Source organism: Ranitomeya imitator, chromosome 2, assembly GCF_032444005.1.
Source record: "Ranitomeya imitator isolate aRanImi1 chromosome 2, aRanImi1.pri, whole genome shotgun sequence".
NCBI classification, from domain to species: domain Eukaryota; kingdom Metazoa; phylum Chordata; class Amphibia; order Anura; family Dendrobatidae; genus Ranitomeya; species Ranitomeya imitator.
The window spans coordinates 300,320,047-300,345,821 of NC_091283.1; the positions used below are offsets into that span (position 1 = coordinate 300,320,047).

At 42.7% G+C, this 25,775-nt stretch overlaps 1 protein-coding gene and 1 long non-coding RNA gene across 3 annotated transcripts in view; both read right to left on the reverse strand.

Annotated features, from left to right (window-relative positions):
* The window catches only part of LOC138663343 (uncharacterized), an 84,687-nt gene extending 82,416 nt beyond the window's left edge, over positions 1-2,271 (reverse strand). The window contains exon 1 of the long non-coding RNA XR_011318167.1: positions 2,211-2,271. This is a non-coding gene — a long non-coding RNA (uncharacterized lncRNA). The remainder of the gene's footprint in view (positions 1-2,210) is intronic.
* Positions 2,272-11,839: 9,568 nt separating this feature from the next.
* LOC138663347 (oocyte zinc finger protein XlCOF6-like) overlaps positions 11,840-25,775 on the reverse strand; it is a 55,010-nt gene continuing 41,074 nt past the window's right edge. For both annotated transcript variants that reach the window (XM_069749527.1, XM_069749528.1), the window contains one exon: positions 11,840-14,481. In XM_069749527.1, coding sequence (XP_069605628.1) covers positions 12,881-14,481 — 1,601 coding nt within the window. In that variant the 3' untranslated portion in view covers positions 11,840-12,880. The remainder of the gene's footprint in view (positions 14,482-25,775) is intronic.

Sequence of the window (25,775 nt, forward strand, 5' to 3'; positions counted from 1 at the left end):
CTCTCGATGTACAAAATTGATAGAGACATACCCCAATCGACTTGCAGCTGTAATCACAGCAAAAGGTGGCGCAACAAAGTATTAAGTTAAAGGGGCCGAATAATATTGCACGCCCCACTTTGTTTTTGAATTTCCACAAAAATTTAAAATAACCAATAAATTTCGTCCAACTTCACAATTGTGTTCCACTTGTTGTTGATTCTTCACCAAAAATTTGCATTTGGTATCTTTATGTTTGAAGCATGATATGTGAGAAAAGGTCGAAATGTTCCAGGGGGCCGAATACTTTTGGAAGGCACTGTACTTTATCAAGGACAATGTTAGCACTAAAAACGTATATGTGAAGAGGTGGGAGTCCGACCTTGGTACAGACTTGCGAACTGAACAATGGGACAGCGCTATAAAAAAACACATGCCAGTCAAACATATCTATGGCGTTCCAGGAGTCCTACTTTAAAATAATGACAAGATGATATCTGACAGCCATCAGATTGTCACATATAAACCAGGAACACTCTCCCTTATGTTGGAGAGACTGCGGACAACGGGGTACTCTCTTTCACTTATTTTGGGGTTGTCCAATAATAAAAAATCTCTGGTTCCAGGTATCGCACCATATTAACTCCTTTTCTGAAAACTTTGTGATCACCCCTCAAAGGGCGCTTCTTTCCCTCGACATGGAGCAATTTGACCCCTCGGTTAGAAATGTCATCATACAGATCCTTCTAGTTGTCAAAAATGCATTGGCACTCTGGTGGAAAAAACCCAAAAGATCCAAATTCTCAGATATTTTGGACAAAATTCACCAACATAGCGCTGTGGAATGGAGATTTGCGGCTAACAATAGCAGTGTTTACAAACATTTTAAGAAATGGAAGATCTGGAACAGCAAATTTAAGGTTTAAAATTGCCATTTGGTGCCTCTTTCCTCAAAATTGTATACTTTTAAGTATGACATCTACGTACAACATTCTTCAAATTGCAAATCAGTATTTGTTAGAGACTGTTATTAGGCTTCTCTAATTTTATTGATCCCTTCCTCTGTCTACTGTTAACCCTTCCCTACCCTCATTTCCCTAATCCCAGTTTTTAATACAAAACCAAATAAAAATATTTTAAAAAGAAAACTGAAAATATGGGACTAGTTTATGCAATGTTACTGTGCAAAAAGGGAAATAATAAAAGTGCAGATGTGCTGCTAAGTATTAAACTAATGATTATCCCAATTGTAGAAGATGTTTTTTGCTGTTATTGTGAACAGTTAAGTAAGTTAAAGATTAAATGATGTCTTAGGGTATGTGCACACATTGCGGATTCTCTGCGGATCCGCAGAGTTTTTTACAGTGCAGAAACACTGCAGATCCGCAATTGATTTACAGTACAATGTAAATCAATGTGAAAAAAAATGCTGTGTACACTTTGCAGAAAATCCGCTGCGGAAACGCTGCGGTTTAAAAGTAGTAGCATGTCACTTCTTTTTTTATGAATCTGCAGCGTTTTTGTACCCATTCCATTATAGAAAACTGCAGGGGTAAAAAACGCAGCAAATCCGCAAGAAAACCGCAGCCAAAACGCACAAAAAACGCTGCGGAACCGCACAAAAAATGCGACAAATCCGCAGGTGCGTTTTCTGCCAGGAGAGGCAGAATCCGCACCAGAAATTCCTAAGCCTAATCCACATCGTGTGCACATACCCTAAAAGGACTAAAGTTAAAGACGACAGATTTCCTTTGTATTTTAGAGATATATATATATTTGCATTTTTTACATTTTGAAAAGTACAAAAAGGAAAAGGCGGTGATGAAAATGTTTGGGCAACGCTTGGAGATGTGTGCGCTCAGATAACTTTGACCCAGGTTTCACACCTTAATTAACCTGTTAGGGTTATGGCTTGTTCACTATCATTGTTAGGAAAGGTCAGGTGATGCAAATTTACCAACTTTGTAAAAACCCGGCCTCCTCCAACCTTGTGCCAAAAAACAGCAGCCATGGGCTCTAAGCAGCTGCCGAGCTCTGACAATGGTGGAGGCCACAAAGCAGGAGAAGGATAGAAGAAGATAACAAAGTGTTTACAAGTTGCCCTTTCCTCAGTCCTAAATGTAATTAAGAAATAGCAGTTACCAGGAACAGTGGAGGTCAAGATAAGGTCTGGAAGACCAAGCAATATATTTCTAATATTAATGCGCCAGTAATGGGGAATCTCCACATACCTTCACCTGCAGAGCCGCACACCACATATATGGGTAAACCCACATATATGGCTGCTCTGTGTGCACAGGACCTGTGATGAGGTCACAGGAGGGGAGGAGTCACGGTCACATGATCAGGGGTCTCAGTGTATGCAGGACTCTGCTGTGCTGGTTGTCATGGTGCTGGATGAGGGGAAGTTTATGTGTGGGGTCAGGAGGGGTTTACAGTGTGGATGTATCTGAGCCGTGTGTGTACGAGGTGTACGGAGCAGAGCCGTGTGTGTACGGAGCGGAGCCATGTGTCATATATGGAGTGAAGCCGCCTGTGTCCAGGGTGTGTTGAGTGGAGCTGTGTGTGTGCAGGGTGTACGGTGCGGAGCCGTGCGTGTACTGTATGTACAGAGCAGAGTTGTTTGTGTATGGACAGGAGCCATGTTTGTACAGAGCGAAGCTGTGTGTCTACGACATGTACTGAGCAGAGCTGTGTGTATGAGGTGTATGGAGCGGAGCCGTGTGTGTACGAGGTGTATGGAGCGGAGCCGTGTGTGTATGAGGTGTATGGAGCTGAGCTTTGTTCGTTTAATAAGTAGATTTTTTTTATAAAACAATGATTGGATCCATTAGAAAAATGAAGAAAAGTTCATAGCACACAAAAATATGTATGAGATTATAGAAGAGAAAACAAGCATTCATTGGTTCTTACATATGGTCTTGAGGTTGTTGTGGTCAGTGTTGGAGGTTCTCAAGGTATGAGAGCTCTGTCTGAACAGGAGTTAGGTCGGCGTATGTACTATTTTGACCCATAGACTTACATTGGTTGCTCTTTTTCCTGTCTCTTAACCACATATGGCGATTTACCGCTATATTCATATCCTCTACCATATTAGAACAACACTAGTAACTTATGGAATATGATTTTTAATTATTTGTACATTACCTCATTTTGAAATACTTAAGCCTATAGCCTATGACCTTTAGGAACCATTTACTATCTCTAAATAGCCACATATTGACAGTTCTGACAAAAGCCCTATAGTTCTGACAGAGAACAGATGTATCTACCAAAGTCCTCAGAATAACTCAGTCGCCCACTAACCAGAGTTAGACTTAACTGCATGTTAAGTAATCTATATTTTTCATTATTGAAATAGATATTTTGCATTCCCCCTGATTATGATTTGAGAAGTATTATAATCAATCCTAAACTTATTCTCTCACCATTCATATCACATTCATTCTTTATTCTGAAAACTTTGTATCAACCCCAAAATCGAAGGTGAGCTAAGCCCACCGGCATCAGGGGCTTATCTACAGCATTCTGTAATGCTGTAGATAAGCCCCCTTTGTATCCTGAAAGATGAGAAAAAGAGGTTAGATTATACACACCTGGGCGGGCGGTCCGATCTGATGGGCGTCGCGGTCCGGGGCCTCCCATCTTCTTACGATGACGCCATCTTCTTGTCTTCATGCTGCGGCTCCGGCGCAGGCGTACTTTGTCTTCCCTGTTGAGGGCAGAGCAAAGTACTGCAGCGCCCAGGAGCTGGGCCTCTCTGACCTTTCCCGGCGCCTGCGCACTGCAGTATTTTGCTCTGCCCTCACAGGAAGACAAAGTACGCCTGTGCCAGAGCCGCAGCGTGAAGACAAGAAGAGGACATCATCTTAAGAAGATGGGAGGCCCCGGAAAGGACAGTGACGCCCATCGCACCAGACCACAGCGGGACCACCCCTGGGTGAGTATAATATAACCTCTTTTTTTATCTTTCAGGTTAAATCGGGGGCTTATCTACAGCATTACAGAATGCTGTAGATAAGACCCTGATGCCGGTGGCCTTAGCTCACCTTCGATTTTGGGGGTGACAGGTTCCCTTTAACAAACCCTTGTCTTTCTTTATCTCATTTGTCCACATATCCCAAGGAAAATTATTTGTGACAAACTGAACTGTATCGGGAGGATTTTCAGATTTCTTGTGCCTGTTGATGTAATATTTATACTTCCTTCCTTTTTTGAGAGTTTTCACATTTTCCGCAATACAATGTAAACCTATTGTCAGACTTTCAGCATGTACACAAGATGAAAAGAATGCAGAAACAACTTCTTTTTCTTACATAACAGGGAAACAAATTTTGTTAGCGCTTTCTGGTGTCACCAAGTCATGGATCGTGTGTACATTCTCCACTCTGGCATGTCATGAGGTATGATTATGGAAACATGAATAATTAATGACTTTATCCTGTCCAGGTAGACACATTACCTTAGAAACATTTAAGCATGACTAAATGTCTAATTGTTCAGTGTTTGTGCCATCAAATGCAAAATCCGTGTCCTGTAATTGATAATATAGCAATTGTGCATGACTAACAGGAATTCCCAGAACAGTTATAGGAACCAGGGTTTCTTCTCTTCCCGACAACCATTGTTCTATTCCCATGTTAATGAGATGTGATTGACACTGGGGATATATAGAAGTTAGACATGATAAAAGTCCATATCATAGTCATAAACACTCCATCTCGAAATAAAGGTTTAGATTGGAATTGATTGATTTGGAAAGGAGTAGATGGTTGAAACCTTGTCTACTGCTGATAATCCATTTCACATCTTTACATTGTTTGTAGTTATTTTTACTTAAAACGCAACATTGGTAAAGTCCAGAATCCTAAGGAGGTGGATTATCTACAGAAAAAATAATATTCTTATTCAACCAACTCACATTACCGGATTCACCTCTGTGTATAACATTTATTGGACCATTTGAAAAACTTCCCAAAATAATCTATCTATCTATGATCCATGTTAATGGAGATTCTCAAGGTAACTCTAACCTTGTGTTGCATTTTAATAATAAAGGAGACATATTTTCTTGACTATGTATTGCTTGTGGTGTAACCCTTACTTCTGGAGCTAGAGTATTTGTTACTGTAAAAACTACAGATACCTGTACTTGTACTGGTTCTCTGTAAGTTCAATATTTTTACCCAATCTTCATCTCCTTCTGTAACAGAAAGTAATGAAGGATTCAAAATTTTCCCAAAAGTTGTGTCATTAACCAAATATCTGTTTTGGATCTTACATCTTTCCGTTTTGTGATCACATCATTTGTAATATCACCTGAGCACACAGCTTTTTCTTCACCTCTTACCTCTATATTCCAGTATAACACATCTGAAGGATTACATTTCCATGTGCCTATCTTATTATTGTGTACGATAATCTCCTTGTAACTGTATAAACCCATCTTAGGTCCTGTGGTAGCATGTAATATTATGTCAGTGTCATGTATGAAGTGTAGTTCAATATAGCATTTTACACCATAACCCATGCAAGTGTTTCCGGTAATATTTACTGAATCGTCCAGTATTTCTTTATCTATTAGGTCTTGTAGACTAGATCCTCTTGGTTTCTGTGAATGTAGAGTTCTTTTGAAAGGTTCATTAATTTCACAAATATTCGTTCCATGATATAAAATATCTTCTGCATAGATCACAGTTGAAATAGTACAAAGTAGCAGAAATTTAATTCCCATCAGAGAGTAGCTTTTCCTGGGAAATGTCTTCTCCTGAAGGATTGATGTTGAATCCCTTCCATCAAGGACATGCTGTTTCATATTCCAGCTCCTATTAGAATCCATTTCTTCCTAAAAGAAATGCAGTATCATTATTTTGCAACATACAATTTGCATTGATCGACATGTACCCACACTCTTTGTTGTCTGCAGGTATTTTTAACAACATTAGATGCTTGTTGTACAAGAATCATACCTTGTCCCATGGTTTCGATTATCTCAAAGGGACCTTCCCAGTTACTTTCCCAAGGTCCACTCATCCTGAAAGTTTTAATCAACACTAGAGCCCCTTTCTTGAATTTGGATTCATATGGTGGCTCCATTCTCTGCATTCTTGATGCAACATGTGGAAGAATAGTTTTCCGGCAACAATTGCAACCATTTGGACCTTGCAACAGCATCTTTTTGAGGTGTGAACAAAAATGGTTCAAGTGGAAAAATCAATGGCATTTTGTTCCTGTCATTAGTTCAAAAGGAGTAAATTGAGTTGTGGAAGAAGTTGTTCCTCTCACACTCAACAGTACCAAAGGTACGGCATCGACCCAAGTATTGCCTTTGTCCAATAACATTTTGGCAATTCTGGATTTTATTGGTCTATTCATCCTTTCCACAATAACAGCAGACTGTGAATGGTAAGGTACAAGGAATTGTTGTTGTTCGCCTAGAATAGTACAAACTGCTTGCATGATTTTTCCTGTAAAGTGACTTCCTCGATCAGAGGAGATCATTCTTGGGATCCCCAATTACAAAAGACATGATAAACTAATGCTCTAACTGTAGACAAAGCATCATCTTTCCTGACAGGTAATATTTCAACCCATTTAGAAAAAACATCTACTACAACCAATGCATACTTGAGACCATTTTTACCTGATGGTAACGATCCAATGTAGTCGATTTGTAACATAGACCATGGACCGTCTGTAGGTGAGGTTCGGAGTAGTGGCGGTTTCTGTCCTTTTGGTCTTGGATACATTTGGGCAAAAATGAGACATAATTGAACAATACGTTATACAGTCTCTTCCCAGTAAAATATCTCTCCGAGAATGCCTAACAATTTCTGTTGACCCATGATTATATTTTCTGAACTCAACCTGTAGATGTTTTGGTACAACAGGACGCAACTCCCCGTTTAAGTCATGGCACAAAACCCCGTTTTCAAAAACAAAGGGAGGTTCTGGATCAACCCGGGAAGCAACAAGAGATGTGTCTTTTTCTTGTTCTTCCACAAAAGAAGTGATATGTGTGTCTGTTCTTTGAACTGCTAAAATCTCAAAAGTTTCAGGGTGAAAGAGGCGTAGCTAGAGCTTTTGCTGCCCGGGGCTGTTCCCGAGTTTGCCCCATTCCCCCCCCCCCCCCTCCGGCTCAATACACACAAAGGTTACCAAAAATAGTCAGGACAACACGCACAGAAACAAAACTCTTTATTGTTTAACTGGCGACATGCACGCTGTTTAACTGGCGATGACAGCGACATGCACGCTGGGACTGACGTCAGCTGCCAGCCTCAGATTGGCTGGCGGCTGTTAACTATTGACGTGCGGGTGCGGGCCCGCACGTGAATAGCGTTAAAGGGAACCTGTCACCCCATTTTTTCAAGATGAGATAAAAATAGCGTTAAATAGGGGCAGAGCTGTGCTTTACAGTAGTGTATTTTTTGTGCCTTTATTCCCCACCTATGCTGCCGAAATACCTTTGTAAAGTCGCCATTTTGGGCTGTCACTCACGCTGGTCTGGTAATATGGGCGTGCTGACATCGCTGTTTCTCCCCCAGATCTTGCTCATCTTTCCGTTGGTGGCGTCGTGGTTTGCGCTTGCTCATCAGCCGAATCCACTGCGCAGCTGAAGAAAAAGAGCGCGATTTGCGCTATACAATGGATTATCGTTGACGGCGGCCATCTTCCGGAGGCCGCGCGTGCGCAGATGGTAGTGCTCGGCTTCCCGGGGCTTCAGGAAAATGGCCACGGGATGCCGCGCGTGCACAGATGGAGATCGCAGTGGCCATTTTCCTGAAGCCGAGATGCAAACTCGGCTTCAGGAAAATGGCCGCCGCGATCTCCATCTGCGCACGCGCGGCATTCCGCGGCCATTTTCCTGACTCCCCGGGAAGCCGAGCACTACCATCTGCGCATGCGCGGCCTCCGGAAGATGGCCACCGCCAGCGATAATCCATTGTATAGCGCAAATCGCGCTTTTCTTCAGCCAGCGCCGGCCGCAGCCCGGTGACCCACCCCCCGCATTGTGCTGCCCGGGGCGGCCCGCCACCCCGCACCCCCCTTCCTACGCCACTGGGGTGAAACACTTCTTTTTCTGTCAGGGCTGCCTCTTTGGCTAAAGTATCTGTGGTTGCATTTCCAACAGATAATTCATCAGATTTTTTTATGGGCAGGGACTTTGACAATAGCAAAACCATTAGGGTTTTTTGATGCTATTTCAAAAATTGTTTTCAGTGTGTCACTATGTACAAGAGTCTTATTAGAAGAATCTACATAACCTCTTTTCCTCAAACTGGCAACTTGTGTACCTGTCTGATTCTGCTCTCAAGAATTTTCTGCACTGCCATTTTAAGTGCCCAGGTATACCACAAAAATAACAATGGATATTGTTCCTTTGTGTAGTATTTTTACCTCTATGATCAATATAATCTCTGTTCTTGGATGCTACTGTGGGTCTAGGTTTCAGCTGATTTCTTTCTCATGAACTACAGCTATTTTAGTCAAAAACTGTTGTTTCTTGCAATGATGGATGAGCACTAGCCAATTGCTCTGAGGCAGGCTCTAAATATTTGAACTTTTTTTTTACAAAAAATCTGATCATGGATGTTGGCTCCGGTTGAGGCCTAAGATTCATCACCATCCTAAAGGCCTGTTCAAATTTTACCAAAAATGCAAATGGGTCAACATTAATATTAGTTCGTACATTTTCCAGGACATCAATTGTAGGAGTGGCTTCACCGGTCGTAAACAGTATTAATTGTCTAAGTCTGTCTTCTTTTGTGCTATGTGTCAATTCATTATCATTTAATCTGGGTGTGGTCTGTAACCTTTTTCCCATATGTGAGGGTAACCATACTTTGAATATATTGTTTTTTTTGTTCATCATTAAGATTTAATTCATCTGTGTTTGATTCAAAAATGTCCACATTATAAAAGGCATCCATCTTGTCATTGAAGTTAGGAACGTCTTTTACAATTTTCATTAACTGATTGTGTATTTTCAGATTAATTTGTGCTGCTCTGTCATATAATTTTTTCTGTTGTAGTTCATCTGCCTGTAAATCTTCTACTGAAACATCTGGATTTTGTGTGCCTGGTAAAAATAATGTGGCGCATTGTCTTCCTGTTTGTTTGATCGTGTAACAACAGAAGCCTTTTTTATAGCTTGGTGCAATTTGGACAATAATTCTGTTTAAGTATCAATTTGATCTTCCAATTGTTCATTATGTTCTGACAATATCAAACAATTTGGACAATCGAAGTAATCCCCGTCAGACTCTAGTGTGTCAGTATGACCAATGTGTTGTGTGATAGTACATGCTTTATGTGTTCGTGTTTCAGTTTTCTCAAAGACTAAATTATTGTACACTCAGACCATGTACATTCCATTTTGAAGCTTTCTCTGTAACTTGTTTTACTAAGAAAAACCTCTTATCAATTTTAAGATTCTCTGCTTCACATTGGCTATACAAACTAGACCATAATTGTGAATCTGTATGGCTATGATCAAACAAACTCTATAATACTTTTCTTAGAATAATCATGAATAAAATCCATTTTCTCACATATGGAATGTCTTTTCCTCTAGTGGATTGATCCAATGGTCAATGGATGGTCCTCCGTATCTTTACTGACTCCTCAGACCTCCGCCTGGATGGGACACATGCAGCTCTTTATGGTTGGAGACACAAATCTTCACTCCTCTGTAGGCTCTGTCTGATCCTTGTGACATGAAATAGTGGAATTCCTGCACCTTGAACAACAGGTGTTTAGCAGAGCTCTCCTCCCCCTGTGTGCAATCGAAAGGAATCCACCCAAAATAGCACAAAAATCAGATATGGCTGGGCTCCCCAAAATGTTAGAAAAAAATAACACTTTCTTACTTTTTTTTTGTTTCAATAATTTTTATTTCGAGAATAACACAATGGTCTCCCAACATGGGAGTTTTGAAAGTACAAAAACTGCACTTATATCAACAAAAACATAGTATAACAAATAAAGGACATTTGTGCATATTAGTTTGAGACAAGACTAAGACAGGACAGATACAAAAGGGTAAGTACATTAGGGTAGGAGCATTATAAATCCACTTTATAATAATTTTTCCTCATAATAATAAACATCAGGCCGACACCGACATAGGCTAATTTTTAGGTCATCAACTCACAGAGTAAGAAGAAGAAAGAAGAAAAAAAAAAAAGGGGTGCAGCAATTCGGTCCATCTAGGGACTACCAGTCAATGCCTCACGGAGAAAGTGTAAGAGCAAGCGTCATTTGATCTCCGGGGTTTAAGTCTAGCCACGGAGACCAGATTTGAAAAAAGGAATTCCAGCCGTCAGTTCTCGTCGCTTGAATACGTTCATACATCATGATAGGGTTCATTTTGTCTTTAACCTGGGACATTGAGAGTGAGGAAGTCCTCCACTTTGATGCTATGTGTATTTTGGTCGCCATTCCCAATAAAATCACCAACCTATATAGGTTTTTGGAAACCCCCGGTGGTTTTAATCCGAGTAGGAATGTCAGTGGTATCCCATTTCCGTACATCCTATCAACCAAGAACTTCACCTCCCACCACAGGCCAACCCCCACCGGGCATGTCCACCATATGTGTCTCATGTCCCCAGGCGCATCACAACCCCTAAAACATTTGTCTAATATCTGAGGATAAATGGCATGCAGCCTCGTGGGTACCTGATATGTTCTATGGAGGACTTTGAGGGAAGATTCGACCATGGATACCTGATGGGAGCCCTTTGATAAAGCGTCACAACAGCGTTGCCATTCCTCTAGTGATATTTCGAACCCCAGATCTTCCTCCCATTGCCGCATAAATCTACGTTTTTTCTCCTCTTGTGTAGTGGCAAAGGAAGAGTATAATAAAGAGATAACCCCTTTCCCCAGGGGATTGCTTGAACATTTTTCTTCAAATCCAGTTAGTCTAAAAGAATACCTGCCTGGTACACTTCTCCTAACAAAATCAAAGATCTGATTCATGCGAAACGCTTCTCTAACATTGGGGGTTCATGTTTTGGATAAATTCCTGTCTAGATAAGGCGACATTAAATGGGGAGCAGAGTTGTTTTATTGTAGTTAGGCCTTTCAAGATCCACCAGGAAAAGGGTTGGGGTCAAGCCCCGGAGGACACATTGGGCTATTAAATAACGAATTTAGTCTTACTTTTTTTTTTTAAGGGAACCTGTCACCCCAAAAATCGCGGTTGAGGGAAGCCCACCGGCATCAGGGGCTTATCTACTGCCTTCTGTAATGCTGTAGATAAGCCCCCGATGTTACCTGAAAGAGGAGAAAAAGACGTTAGATTATACTCACCCCGCTGCTGGTCCGGTCAGATGGGTGTCTCTGGTCCGCTGCGGCGCCTCCCATCTTCATTCCAAGAAGTCCTCTTCTGATCTTCAGCCACGGCTCCGGCACAGGCATACTTTGTCTGCCCTGTTGAGGGCAGAACAAAGTACTGCAGTGCGCAGGCGCCGGGCCTCTCTGACCTTTCCAGCGCCTGCGCACTGCAGTACTTTGTTCTGCCCTCAACAGGGCAGACAAAGTACGCCTGCGCCGGAGCGGTGGCTAAAGATCAGAAGAGGACGTCTTGAAATGAAGATGGGAGGCGCCGCAGCGGACCAGAGACACCCATCCGACCGGACCAGCAGCGGGAACGCCCCTAGGTGAGTATAATCTAACCTCTTTTTCTCCTCTTTCAGGTAACATCGGGGGCTTATCTACAGCATTACAGAATGCTGTAGATAAGCCCCTGATGCCAGTGGGCTTACCTCACCCGCGATTTTCGGGGTGACAGGTTCCCTTTAAGTAAGAGCACGGTGAGGATAGAAAGGAACGCAATATTGAATTATGTGGATAATACAAATCTTGTTTAATGTTTATTCAAAAAGTGATTACAAAAATGAAGAAAAGTTCATAGCACCCAAAAATAAGTATTAGATTATAAAAGAGAAAACAAGCATTCAGTGGTTCTTACATATGATCTTGAAGTTGATGTGGTCCGGGTTGGAGATTCTTAAAGTATGAGAGATCTCCTGAACAAGAGTTAGGTCGGCTTATATACTATTTTGACCCATAGACTTACATTGGTTTCTATTTTTCCTGTCTCAGAACAACATAAGATGTTCTGCCGCTATGTTCATAGCCTCTACCATATTAGAAGAATACTAGTAACTTGCGGAATATGAATATTAGTTTTTTGTACATTACCTCATTTTGAAATGCTTAAGCATATAGCCTATGACCTTTAAGAACCATTTACTATCTCCAAATAGCCACATATTGACAGTTCTGACAAAAGCCCTATAGTTCTGACAAACAGAGAACAGATGTATTGGCCAAAATCCTCAGAATAACTAATTCCATCAATATACAGAGTATCTATTTGCTAGTTATAACCTGCATATGTTACGTAATCTACATTTTATTATTATTGAAATACTAATATTTTACAGTGGCTTACCCTCCTTCTGGAGTGTGTCAATGACTGCCTTCTAGACATCTGTCCAGTCAGCAGTCTTCCTCATGATTGTGGAGCCTACTGAACCAGACTAAGGGACCTTTTTTAAATGTTTAGGAAGCCACTGCAGGTGTTTTTATTCTAATTTACTGACATAATAACTTTTGGGTTTTCATTGGCTGTAGGATATAGTCATCAACAGAAATAAACGCTTGAGATAGATCACTCTGTAATGACTAATATAAGAGTTTAATTTTTTGCATTGAAGAACTGAAATAAATTAACTTATTGATAATATTCTAATTTAGTTAGAAGCACTTGTATGTGACTATGTAAAAACAATTAAGAACGTAAAAAAAAAAGCTTCTCCCCTGTGTGAACTCTTTGGTGGCTAGAAAGAGATGGTTTCTTCACGAAACATTTCCCACATTCTGAAAATTAAAAAGGCTTCTCCCCTGTGTGGGTTTTCTGGTGGCTAACAAGATTCGATTTCTGGTTAAAACATTTCCCACATTCTGAACAGGAAAAATGCTTCTCCCCTGTGTGGGTTTTATGGTGGCTATCAAGATTCACTTTCCTGGTAAAACATTTCCCACATTCTGAACAGGAAAAAGGCTTCTCCCCTGTGTGGGTTTTCTGGTGGCTAACAAGATTCGCTTTGCTGGTAAAACATTTCCCACATTCTGAACAGGAAAAAGGCTTCTCCCCTGTGTGGGTTTTATGGTGGCTATCAAGACTCGCTTTACTGGTAAAACATTTCCCACATTCTGAACAGGAAAAAGGCTTCTCCCCTGTGTGGGTTTTCTGGTGGCTAACAAGATGTGATTTCTGGTTAAAACATTTCCCACATTCTGAACATGAAAAAGGCTTCTCCCCTGTGTGGGTTTTCTGGTGGCTAACAAGATTCGCTTTGTGGTTAAAACATTTCCCACATTCTGAACAGGAAAAAGGCTTCTCCCCTGTGTGGGTTTTATGGTGGCTAACAAGACTCGCTTTGTGGTTAAAACATTTCCCACATTCTGAACAGGAAAAAGGCTTCTCCCCTGTGTGGGTTTTATGGTGGCTAACAAGACTCGCTTTCTGGTTAAAACATTTCCCACATTCTGAACAGGAAAAAGGCTTCTCCCCTGTGTGAGATCTATGATGTCTGACAAGAAATGATTTAGCTAGAAAACATTTCCCACATTCTGAACAAGAAAAAGGCTTATCCCCTCTGTGGGTTTTCTTGTGGCTAACAAGATTCGCTTTGTGGTTAAAACATTTCCCACATTCTGAACAGGAAAAAGGCTTCTCCCCTGTATGAGATCTATGATGTCTGACAAGAAATGATTTAGCTAGAAAACATTTCCCACATTCTGAACAGGAAAAAGGCTTCTCCCCTCTGTGGGTTTTCTGGTGGCTAACAAGATTCGCTTTGTGGTTAAAACATTTCCCACATTCTGAACAGGAAAAATGCTTCTCTCCTGTGTGGGTTCTTTGGTGGATAACAAGCTGGTCTTTTCGAATAAAACATTTCCCACATTCTGAACAGGAAAAAGGTTTCTCACCTGTGTGAGTTCTTTGGTGGGTAACAAGATGCTCTTTTCGAATAAAACATTTCCCACATTCTGAACAGGAAAAAGGCTTCTTCCCTGTGTGAATGCTCTGGTGACTGACAAAATCTGATTTCTGGTTAAAACATCTCCCACACTTGGAACAAGAAAATCTGTTGTCTGCTTTGTGAAGTTTTTGTTGTTTGAGAAATGACTTTTCTAGGGGAAAACTATTTCCATATTCTGAAAATGAAAATGTCTTCATTGCTTTAGAAGCAGTTCGATTTTTAATGCTTATTTTGTGACTTTGATTTTCATTAGTACTAGGCAATGAATCAGAAGACAGGACCTGTTCCAAATGATCAGATGACAGATCTTTGCTGTGAAGGGATGATGGTATATTTGGAGTAATGGCATTTACTTCAATTGTATCCTGGGGGATCTCAAGATTATCTGATTTAAACATTGAAGATGTCAGCTGTCCTGCTGATCTCCTGGTACGGTCATCTGCCAAGAATAAAACCAATTATTATTTTAGAATAAAATATCCTTGAATTCTATATTTTTGAACATTTCTACTTAAACGGTCTGTAAAAATGGTAAGTTATGCAAAATTATTAAATTATTCACCAAGACAATGACAGTTTACAGTTTACAGACTGTGCTCAAAACCACATTAAACATTATTTTACGGCATGTGTATCTCCTGGAGCACAATCTGGGCACTATGTGTTGGGTAATAACTTGGGAAATTTGCAATTTTCACTCTCCAACATCCACTGCGCATGCTAATATCTGGAATAGGGTTGAGCGAAATGGATCGTTCATTTTCAAAAGTCGCCGACTTTTGGCAAAGTCGGGTTTCATGAAACCCGACCCGATCCCAGTGTGGGGTCGGCCATGCGGTACGCGACTTTCGCGCCAAAGTCGCGTTTCAATGACGCGACAAGCGCCATTTCTCAGCCAATGAAGGTGGACGCAGAGTGTGGGCAGCGTGATGACATAGGTCCTGGTCCCCACCATCTTACAGAAGGGCATTGCAGTGATTGGCTGATCTGAGCATAGGGAGAGGTTGCTGCCGCTTCGTCAGAAGCAGGGATAGCGTTAGGCAGGGTCCATTAACCCCCAAACCGCTTGTGCTGTAGCGATATCCACTGTCCAACACCAACTTTTGTTTGTAGGGACAGTGGAAGCTACATTTTTTTCCTCAGCGCTGTAGCTCATTGGGCTGCCCTAGAAGGCTCCCTGATAGCTGCATTGCTAACCTAACGATCCCTGTGTGGCTTATTTATAATTAAAAAAAAAAAAAAAAAAAAAAAGGTTCCTCGCATCATGTTCTCATACACTTTATGCAGTATTAGCCCTCTGTGTCTGTACTGCTACATACTTAGGCAGTTAACTGGTTCATGCAGCTTTACATGAACACCTGAGCCTTACACTATAGCTGGTCCGAATAACTAAAGCAATTGTTACCATCCACCTCTCGTGTCTCCCCTTTTCCCCATAGTTTGTAAGCTTGCGAGCAGGGCCCTCACTCCTCCTGGTATCTGTTTTGAACTGTATTTCTGTTATGCTGTAATGTCTATTGTCTGTACAAGTCCCCTCTATAATTTGTAAAGCGCTGCGGAATATGTTGGCGCTATATAAATAAAAATTATTATTATTATTATTATTATATTATTGTGTGTACGCCGCTGTGCAAACCAACTGCTTTTTTCAAAGCACAAATCCTGTAGTTCCTTCCTTTCTGCACAGCTATCTTGTTTGTTTGTCCACACTTTTGATTTACTTTGTGCAGCAGTCCACTCCTTGTTATTGCTGCCTGCCATACCTGGCTGAGATTACTGCAGGAAGATAGTAATTGTAGGACAGTCCCAGTTTTTTTTTTTTTTTTTTTAATTCTCCCTGAAAAAAAATAAATAGTGGGAGATTAATCTTGGCATTTGTGCTCGAGTTCCAGTCGTGTGTGCCATCTCTCTCCAATTGTGGGGCACAGAAAGCCTAGTGTCTATAATCCTTTTTTTTTTTAATTCTCCCCAAAAAAAAAATAGTGGGAGATTAAGATTGGCATTTCTACTAGAGTGCCAGTCCTGTGTGTGCCATCTCTCTCCAATTTTGGGGCACAGAAAGCCTAGTGTTTTTATTTTTTATTTTGGTTTTTAAATTCTCCCTGAAAAAAAAATAAATAGTGGGAGATTAATATTGGCATTTGTGCTTCTGTGCCAGTCGTGTGTGCCATCTCTCTCAAATTGTGGGCCACAGAAAGCCTAGTGTCTGCTTTTTTTTTTTTTTTTTTGGTTTTTAAATTCTCCCAAAAAAAAGAAATTGTGGGAGATTAAGATTGGCATTTCTGCTAGAGTGCCAGTCCTGTGTGTGCCATCTCTCTACAATTTTGGGGCACAGAAAGCCTAGTGTGTAATACTGGCCCTGATTTCATGGCAATTCTCCCTAACCAAAAAAAAGTAGAGGGAGATTAAGATTGGCATTTCTGCTAGAGTGCCAGTCCTGTGTGTGCCATCTCTCTCCAATTTTGGGGCACAGAAAGCCTAGTGTGTAATACTGGCCCTGATTTATTGGCAATTCTCCCTAACCAAAAAAAGTAGTGGGAGATTAAGATTGGCATTTCTGCTAGAGTGCCAGTCCTGTGTGTGCCATCTCTCTCCAATTTTGGGGCACAGAAAGCCTAGTGTGTAATACTGGCCCTGATTTCATGGCAATTCTCCCTAACCAAAAAAAAGTAGAGGGAGATTAAGATTGGCATTTCTGCTAGAGTGCCAGTCCTGTGTGTGCCATCTCTCTCCAATTTTGGGGCACAGAAAGCCTAGTGTGTAATACTGGCCCTGATTTCTTGGCAATTCTCCCTAACCAAAAAAAGTAGTGGGAGATTAAGATTGGCATTTCTGCTAGAGTGCCAGTCCTGTGTGTGCCATCTCTCTCAAATTGTGGGCCACAGAAAGCCTAGTGTGTAATACTGGCCCTGATTTCTTGGCAATTCTCCCAAAGATTAAGATTGGCATTTCTGCTAGAGTGCCAGTCCTGTGTGTGCCATCTCTCTCCAATTTTGGGGCACAGAAAGCCTAGTGTGTAATACTGGCCCTGATTTCTTGGCAATTCTCCCTAACCAAAAAAAGTAGTGGGAGATTAAGATTGGCATTTCTGCTAGAGTGCCAGTCCTGTGTGTGCCATCTCTCTCAAATTGTGGGCCACAGAAAGCCTAGTGTGTAATACTGGCCCTGATTTCTTGGCAATTCTCCCTAACCAAAAAAAGTAGTGGGAGATTAAGATTGGCATTTCTGCTAGAGTGCCAGTCCTGTGTGTGCCATTTCTCTCCAATTTTGGGGCACAGAAAGCCTAGTGTGTAATACTGGCCCTGATTTCTTGGCAATTCTCCCTAACCAAAAAAAGTAGTGGGAGATTAAGATTGGCATTTCTGCTAGAGTTCCAGTCCTGTGTGTGCCATCTCTCTCCAATTGTGGGCCACAAAAAGCCTAGTGTGTAATACTGGCCCTGATTTCTTGGCAATTCTCCCTAACCAAAAAAAGTAGTGGGAGATTAAGATTGGCATTTCTGCTAGAGTGCCAGTCCTGTGTGTGCCATCTCTCTCAAATTGTGGGCCACAGAAAGCCTAGTGTCTGCTTTTTTTTTTATTTTGGTTTTTAAATTCTCCCTGAAAAAAAAATAATTAGTGGGAGATTAATATTGGCCTTTGTGATTCTGTGCCAGTCTTGTGTGTGCCATCTCTCTCAAATTGTGGGCCACAGAAAGCCTAGTGTCTGTTTTTGGTTATTTTGGTTTTTATTTCTCCGTGAAAAAAAATAAATAGTGGGAGATTAATATTGGCATTTGTGCTTGAGTGACAGTCCTGCGTGTGTGGCATCTCTCTCATTTTGTGCCACAGAAAACCGAGTGTGTAACATTGTGCCTGATTTTCCTTGCAGTCTCACCCACCTATAAAGGGATATCTAAAGCCTACAGAAGTTTGAGTTCACCTTGTAAGTTGTTTTACAGTAACAAATACCGTTTCTTTGGTTACGTTTTTAAAACAATAAGGAAGTCTGGTGGAAGAGGTCGTGGCCGTGGGCGTTCATTGCCAACTGGTAATGATGGTAGTGGTGGTGGAGCATCAGGTGGTCGTGGGAAAAACAATATAGCACCTAAGTCTCGAGCTGTGGAGCCAGGTTCGTCGTCTGGCTACACAAGGCCTTGAACGCTCCCTTTTCTGGGAGTAGGAAAACCGCTTTTAAAGCCGGAGCAGCAAGAGTAAGTTTTGGCTTTCCTTGCTGACTCAGCCTCTAGCTCTTTTGCCTCCTCTTCTGAAACTGGTAAATGTAAAAGCAGCGCGTTGTTAGTGGATGTTCACGCTCAGGGACAAGTCGCTCCATTGTCCTGTACAGCAAAAACAACAACAGAGAAGGATGCGTCAGGCGACACAACGGGTTACTCCATGGAGCTCTTTACACATACCGTTCCTGGGTTAGAAAGTGAAACAGTTAACAGGCCATGCCCATTACAAGTTGAATCGGACATGGAGTGCACAGATGCACAGCCACAGCCAGATTACTATGCTGTTCCTTTGACTCAAACCACAACATTGCCCTCGCAGTGTACTGATCCAGAATCAGACCCTGATGAGACTATGGTGCCCCGTCACGAACGCTATACCACCGGCTTACACGGTGACACAGACGAAGTTGCACACGAGATAGAAGAGGAGGTCATAGATGACCCAGTTGTTGACCCTGATTGGCAGCCATTGGGGGAACAGGGTGCAGGCGGCAGTAGTTCTGAAGCGGAGGAGGAGGGGCCGCAGCAGGCATCAACATCGCAACAGGTTCCATCTGCCGGGCCGGTATCTGGCCCAAAACGCGTGGCAAAGCCAATACCTGTTGGAGGACAGCGTGGCCATCCGGTTAAAGCTCAGTCTGCAATGCCTGAAAAGGTATCTGATGCTAGAAAGAGTGCAGTCTGGCATTTTTTTTAAACAACATCCAATTGATCAGTGCAAAGTCATCTGTCAAAAATGTTCAACCAGCTCTCCAGTCCAGCTCACCCTACATGAGACTCTCGCTAGAAAAAGGAAGTACTTAGCCTCGCATCCGCATACACAGGGTTTGAACGCCCACATAGCTAGACTAATCTCGTTAGAGATGATGCCCTACCGGTTAGTTGAAAGCTAAGCTTTCAAAGCCCTGATGGACTACGCTGTACCACGCTACGAGCTACCCAGTCGACACTTCTTTTCGAGAAAAGCCATCCCAGCCCTCCACCAGCATGTTAAAGAGCGCATCGTCCATGCACTCAGGCAATCTGTGAGTACAAAGGTGCACCTGACAACAGATGCATGGACCAGTAGGCATGGCCAGGGACGTTACGTGTCCATCACAGCACACTGGGTGAATGTAGTGGATACAGGGTCCACAGGGGACAGCAATTGTGGGACAGTTCTGCCTAGCCCACGGTCTAGGAAACAGTTGGCTGTAGCCGTTCGCACCCCCTCCTCCTCCTCCTCGTCCTCCTGCAGAAGCGAGAGCTTGTCCACAGACTGAAGTCGCACAACTACTCCATCCGCAGCTGCCACTGTTGCACACCAGGTGTCCCATTATGGGGCAGCTACTGGCAAGCGTCAGCAGGCTGTATTGGCTATGAAGTGTTTGGGCGACAACAGACACACCGCGGAAGTTCTGTCCGAGTTCTTGCAGAAAGAAACGCAGTCGTGGCTGGGCACTGTAGATCTTGAGGCAGGCAAGGTAGTGAGTGATAACGGAAGGAATTTCATGGCTGCCATCTCCCTTTCCCAACTGAAACACATTCCTTGCCTGGCTCACACCTTAAACCTGGTGGTGCAGTGCTTCCTGAAAAGTTATCCGGGGTTATCCGACCTGCTCCTCAAAGTGCGCGGACTTTGCTCGCATATCCGCCGTTCGCCCCCGTACACTCCAGCCATATGCAGATCTATCAGCGGTCTTTGAACCTTCCCCAGCATCGCCTAATCATCGACGTTGCAACAAGGTGGAACTCCACACTGCACATGCTTCAGAGACTGTGCGAACAGAGGCGTGCTGTTATGTTTTTGTGGGAGGATACACATACACGGGCAGGCAGTCGGATGGCAGACATGGAGTTGTCAGGTGTGCAGTGGTCGAAGGTACAAGACATGTGTCAAGTCCTTCAGTGTTTTGAGGAATGCACATGGCTGGTTAGTGCAGACAACGCCATAATAAGCATGAGCATCCCCCTAATGCGTCTGCTGATGCAAAGTTTGACGCACATAAAGGAGCAGGCGTCTGCAGCAGAGGAAGAGGAAAGCCTTGATGACAGTCAGCCATTGTCTGGTCAGGGCAGTGTACAGGACGAGGTAGCGGGCGAACAGGAGGAGCAGGAGGACGAGGAGGATGATGGGGATGAGTATTTTTTTAATGAGGAAGCTTCTCCGGGGCCAATAGCAACTGGTGGCGTTGCAAGGCCGGGTTCAGGTTTTTTTAGGGAGACAAGTGACGTAGATTTGCCTGAAACTGCCCCTCAACCCAGCACAACCGCAGATTTGACAACTGGAACTTTAGCCCACATGGCGGATTATGCCTTACGTATCCTGAAAAGGGATCCACGCATTATTAAAATGATGACCAATGACGATTACTGGTTGGCCTGCCTCCTTGATCCTCGCTATAAAGGAAAATTGCAAAATATTATGCCACATAAGAACCTGGAACAAATATTAGCAACCAAACAATCAACTCTTGTTGACCGTTTGATTCAGGCATTCCCAGCACACGAGCTGCAGGGGGCAGCAGGCCAGAGGTGTTAGAGGTGAACAAATCAGAAGTGGCGTTGGACAGAGGGGTTTTCTGACCAGGTTGTGGAGTGATTTTGCTATGACCGCAGACAGGACAGGTACTGCAGCATCAATTCAAAGTGACAGGAGACAACATTTGTCCAGTATGGTTACTAACTATTTTTCATCCCTTATCGACGTTCTCCCTCAACCGTCATTCCCATTTGATTACTGGGCATCCAAATTAGACACCTGACCAGAATTGGCAGAATATGCATTGCAGGAGCTTGCTTGCCCAGCAGCTAGTGTGCTATCAGAAAGAGTATTCAGTGCTGCTGGTTCAATATTAGCCGAAAAAAGGACTCGTCTGGCTACCCAAAATGTTGATGATCTAACCTTCATTAACCCCTTTCTGACATCGGACGTACTATCCCGTCCATGTGGGGTGGGCCCCTATGACCATGGACGGGATAGTACGTCCAGCGCGATCGGCGGCGCTCATGGGGGAGCGCCGCCAATCGCGGCCGGGTGTCAGCTGCCTATCGCAGCTGACATCTGGCACTATGTGCCAGGAGCGGTCACGGACCGCCCCCGGCACATTAACCCCTGGCACACCGCGATCAAAGATGATCGCGATGTGCCGACGGTACAGGGAAGCACCGCGCAGGGAGGGGAGGGAGGTGGCTTCACAGAGCCTGCTTAGAGCAGGCACTGTGAAGGCTGCAGCGCTGCATGTCAGATCAGTGATCTGACAGAGTGCTGTGCAAACTGTCAGATCACTCATCTGTGATGTCCCCCCCTGGGACAAAGTAATAAAGTAAAAAAAAAAATTTTCAAATGTGTAAAAAAAAATAAAAAAAAATATTCCAAAATAATGAAAAAAAAAAAAAATATTATTCCCATAAATACATTTCTTTATCTAAATAAAAAACCAAAACAATAAAAGTACACATATTTAGTATCGCCGCGTCCGTAACGGCCCGACCTATAAAACTGGCCCACTAGTTAACCCCTTCAGTAAACACCGTAAGAAAAAAAAAAAAAAACGAGGCAAAAAACAACGCTTTATTCTCATACCGCCGAACAAAAAGTGGAATAACACGCGATCAAAAAGACAGATATAAATAACCATGGTACTGCTGAAAACGTCATCTTGTCCCGCAAAAAACGAGCCGCCGTACAGCATCATCAGCAAAAAAATAAAAAAGTTATAGTCCTGAGAATAAAGCGATGCCAAAATAATTATTTTTTCTATAAAATAGTTTTTATCGTATAAAAGCGCCAAAACATAAAAAAGTGATATAAATGAGGTGTCGCTGTAATCGTACTGACCCGAAGAATAATACTGTTTATCAATTTTACCAAACGCGGAACGGTATAAACGCCTCCCCCAAAAGAAATTCATGAATAGCTGGTTTTTGGTCATTCTGCCTCACAAAAATCGGAATAAAAAGCGATCAAAAAATGTCACGTGCCCGAAAATGTTACCAATAAAAACGTCAACTCGTCCCGCAAAAAACAAGACCTCACATGACTCTGTGGACCAAAATATAGAAAAATTATAGCTCTCAAAATGTGGTAACGCAAAAAATATTTTTTGCAATAAAAAGCGTCTTTCAGTGTGTGACGGCTGCCAATCATAAAAATCCGCTAAAAAACCCGCTATAAAAGTAAATCAAACCCCCCTTCATCACCCCCTTAGTTAGGGAAAAATTAAAAAAATGTATTTATTTCCATTTTCCCATTAGGGTTAGGGCTAGGGTTAGGGTTAGGGCTAGGGTTAGGGCTAGGGTTAGGGCTAGGGTTAGGGCTAGGGTTAGGGCTAGAGTTAGGGCTAGGGTTAGGGCTAGGATTAGGGTTAGGGCTAGGGTTAGGGCTAGGGCTACAGTTTGGGTTGGGGCTAAAGTTACAGTTAGGGTTTAGATTACATTTACGGTTGGGAATAGGGTTGGGATTAGGGTTAGGGGTGTGTCTGGGTTAGAGGTGTGGTTAGGGTTACTGTTGGGATTAGGGTTAGGGATGTGTTTGGATTAGGGTTTCAGTTATAATTGTGGGGTTTCCACTGTTTAAGCACATCAGGGGCTCTCCAAACGCGACATGGCGTCCGATCTCAATTCCAGCCAATTCTGCGTTGAAAAAGTAAAACAGTGCTTCTTCCCTTCCGAGCTCTCCCGTGTGCCCAAACAGGGGTTTACCCCAACATATGGGGTATCAGCGTACTCAGGACAAATAGGACAACAACTTTTGGGGTCCAATTTCTCCTGTTACCCTTGGGAAAATACAAAACTCGGGGTTAAAACATATTTTTTGTGGGAAAAAAAAAGATTTTTTATTTTCACGGCTCTGCGTTATAAACTGTAGTGAAACACTTGGGGGTTCAAAGTTCTCACAACACATCTAGATTAGTTCCCTGGGGGGTCTAGTTTCCAATATGGGGTCACTTGTGGGGGGTTTCTACTGTTTAGGTACATTAGGGGTTCTGCAAACGCAATGTGACGTCTGCAGACCATTCCATCTAAGTCTGCATTCCAAATGGCGCTCCTTCCCTTCCGAGCTCTGCCATGCGCTCAAACGGTGGTTTCCCCCAACATATGGGGTATCAGCGTACTCAGGACAAATTGGACAACAACTTTTGGGGTCGAATTTCTCCTCTTACCCTCGGGAAAATACAAAACTGGGGTCTAAATATAATTTTGGGGGGAAAGATTTTTTTTTTTAATTTTCACGGCTCTGCGTTACAAACTGTAGTGAAACACTTGGGGGTTCAAAGCTATCACAACACATCTAGATGAGTTCCTTAGGGGGTCTAGTTTCCAAAATGGTGTCACTTGTGGGAGGTTTCTACTGTTTAGGTACATTAGGGGCTCTGCAAATGCAATGTGACACCTGCAGACCATTCCATCTAAGTCCTCATTCCAAATGGAGCTCCTTCCCTTCCGAGCCCTCCCATGCGCCCAAACAGTGGTTCCCCCCCACATATGGGGTATCAGCGCACTCAGGACAAATTGCACAACAAATTGTGGGGTCGAATTTCTCCTGTTACCCTCGGGAAAATACAAAACTGGGGGCTAAAGAATAATTTTTGTGGGAAAAAATTTTTGTTTTATTTTTACGGCTCTCCATTATAAACTTCTGTGAAGCCCTTGGTGGGTCAAAGCGCTCAGCACACATCTAGATAAGTTCCTAAGGGGGTCTACTTTCCAAAATGGTGTCACTTGTGGGGGGTTTCTACTGTTTAGGTACATTAGGGGCTCTGCAAACGCAATGTGACACCTGCAGACCATTCCATCTAAGTCTGCATTCAAATGGCACTCCTTCCCTTCTGAGCCCTCCCATGTGCCCAAACAGTGGTTCCCCCCACATATGGTGTATCATTGCACTCAGGACAAATTGGGCAACAAATTTTGGGGTCCAATTTCTCCTGTTAACCTCAGGAAAATACAAAACTGGGGGCTAAAAAAATAATTTTTGTTGGAAAAAAATTTTGTTTTATTTTTACGGCTCTGCATTATAAACTTCTGTGAAGCACTTGGTGGGTCAAAGTGCTCACCACACCTCTAGATAAGTTCCTTAGGGGGTCTACTTTCCAAAATGGTGTCACTTGTGGGGGGTTTCTATGTTTAGCCACATCAGGGGCTCTCCAAACGAAACATGGCGTCCCATCTCAATTCCAGTCAATTTTGCATTGAAAAGTCAAATGGCACTCCTTCGCTTCCGAGCTCTGCCATGCGCCCAAACAGTGGTTTACCCCCACATGTGGGGTATTGGCATACTCAGGACAAATTGTACAACAATGTTTGGGGTCCATTTTCTCCTGTTACCCTTGGTAAAATAAAACAAATTGGAGCTGAATTAAATTTTTTGTGAAAAAAAGTTAAATGTTCATTTTTATTTAAACATTCAAAAAATTCCTGTGAAGCACCAGAAGGGTTAATAAACTTCTTGAATATGGTTTTGAGCACCTTGAGGGGTGTAGTTTTTAGAATGGTGTCACACTTGGGTATTTTCTATCATATAGACCCCTCAAAATGACTTCAAATGAGATGTGGTCCCTAAAATAAAATGGTGTTGTAGAAATGAGAAATTGCTGGTCAACTTTTAACCCTTATAACTCCCTAACAAAAAAAAATTTTGGTTCCAAAATTGTGCTGATGTAAAGTAGACATGTGGGAAATGTTACTTATTAAGTATTTTGTGTGACATATCTCTGTGATTTAATTGCATAAAAATTAAAAGTTGGAAAATTGCGAAATTTTCATAATTTTCGCCAAATTTCCGTTTTTTTCACAAATAAACGCAGGTACTATCAAAGAATTTTTACCATTGTCATGAAGTACAATATGTCACGAGAAAACAATGTCAGAATCACCAGGATCCATTGAAGCGTTCCAGAGTTATAACCTCATAAAGGGACAGTGGTCAGAATTGTAAAAATTGGCCCGGTCATTAACGTGCAAACCACCCTTGGGGGTAAAGGGGTTAAAATGAAACACTACTGGATTTCGAATTGTTTTGCCCCACCTTTCCCGGCTGACACCTAGCTTTCCTATGAAAAGGTCTTGCTTGTGGACTGCTCTGACTGACTTTTCCAATCTCGTAATTTGCAGCAGCTGTTTGTCCAGCATACGACATGTTTACACCTCCCTAAATGGCCAAACTCCCCCCACGGGGCCGTGGTCTCGCCACTTGGTGCAAGCACCCGTGAGAGTGCCGTTTGTTTGAAGAGGTGGGTGTGCACGCTTTTGGTCGACGGCACTGCCACTGGGTCCCTCATAGTACAATAAAGTGTCTCTGGCGGTGGTGGTGCGCACCCAACGTCAAACACACCGTTGTAACATGAGGGGCCCTGGGCCTGTACCGCCGGCCACAAGAGAGTTCCCCCCCAGCTCAAACAGTTGCAAAATTATCTCTCACAGCTCCACCAATGTTTAGTTTATGCGCTGACATCCTTCAATGCCTGGCACTGACAATACCAATGTGTTGACATGTATGATGCTACTTAAAATAGTCAGGGGCGGTGTCCTATATT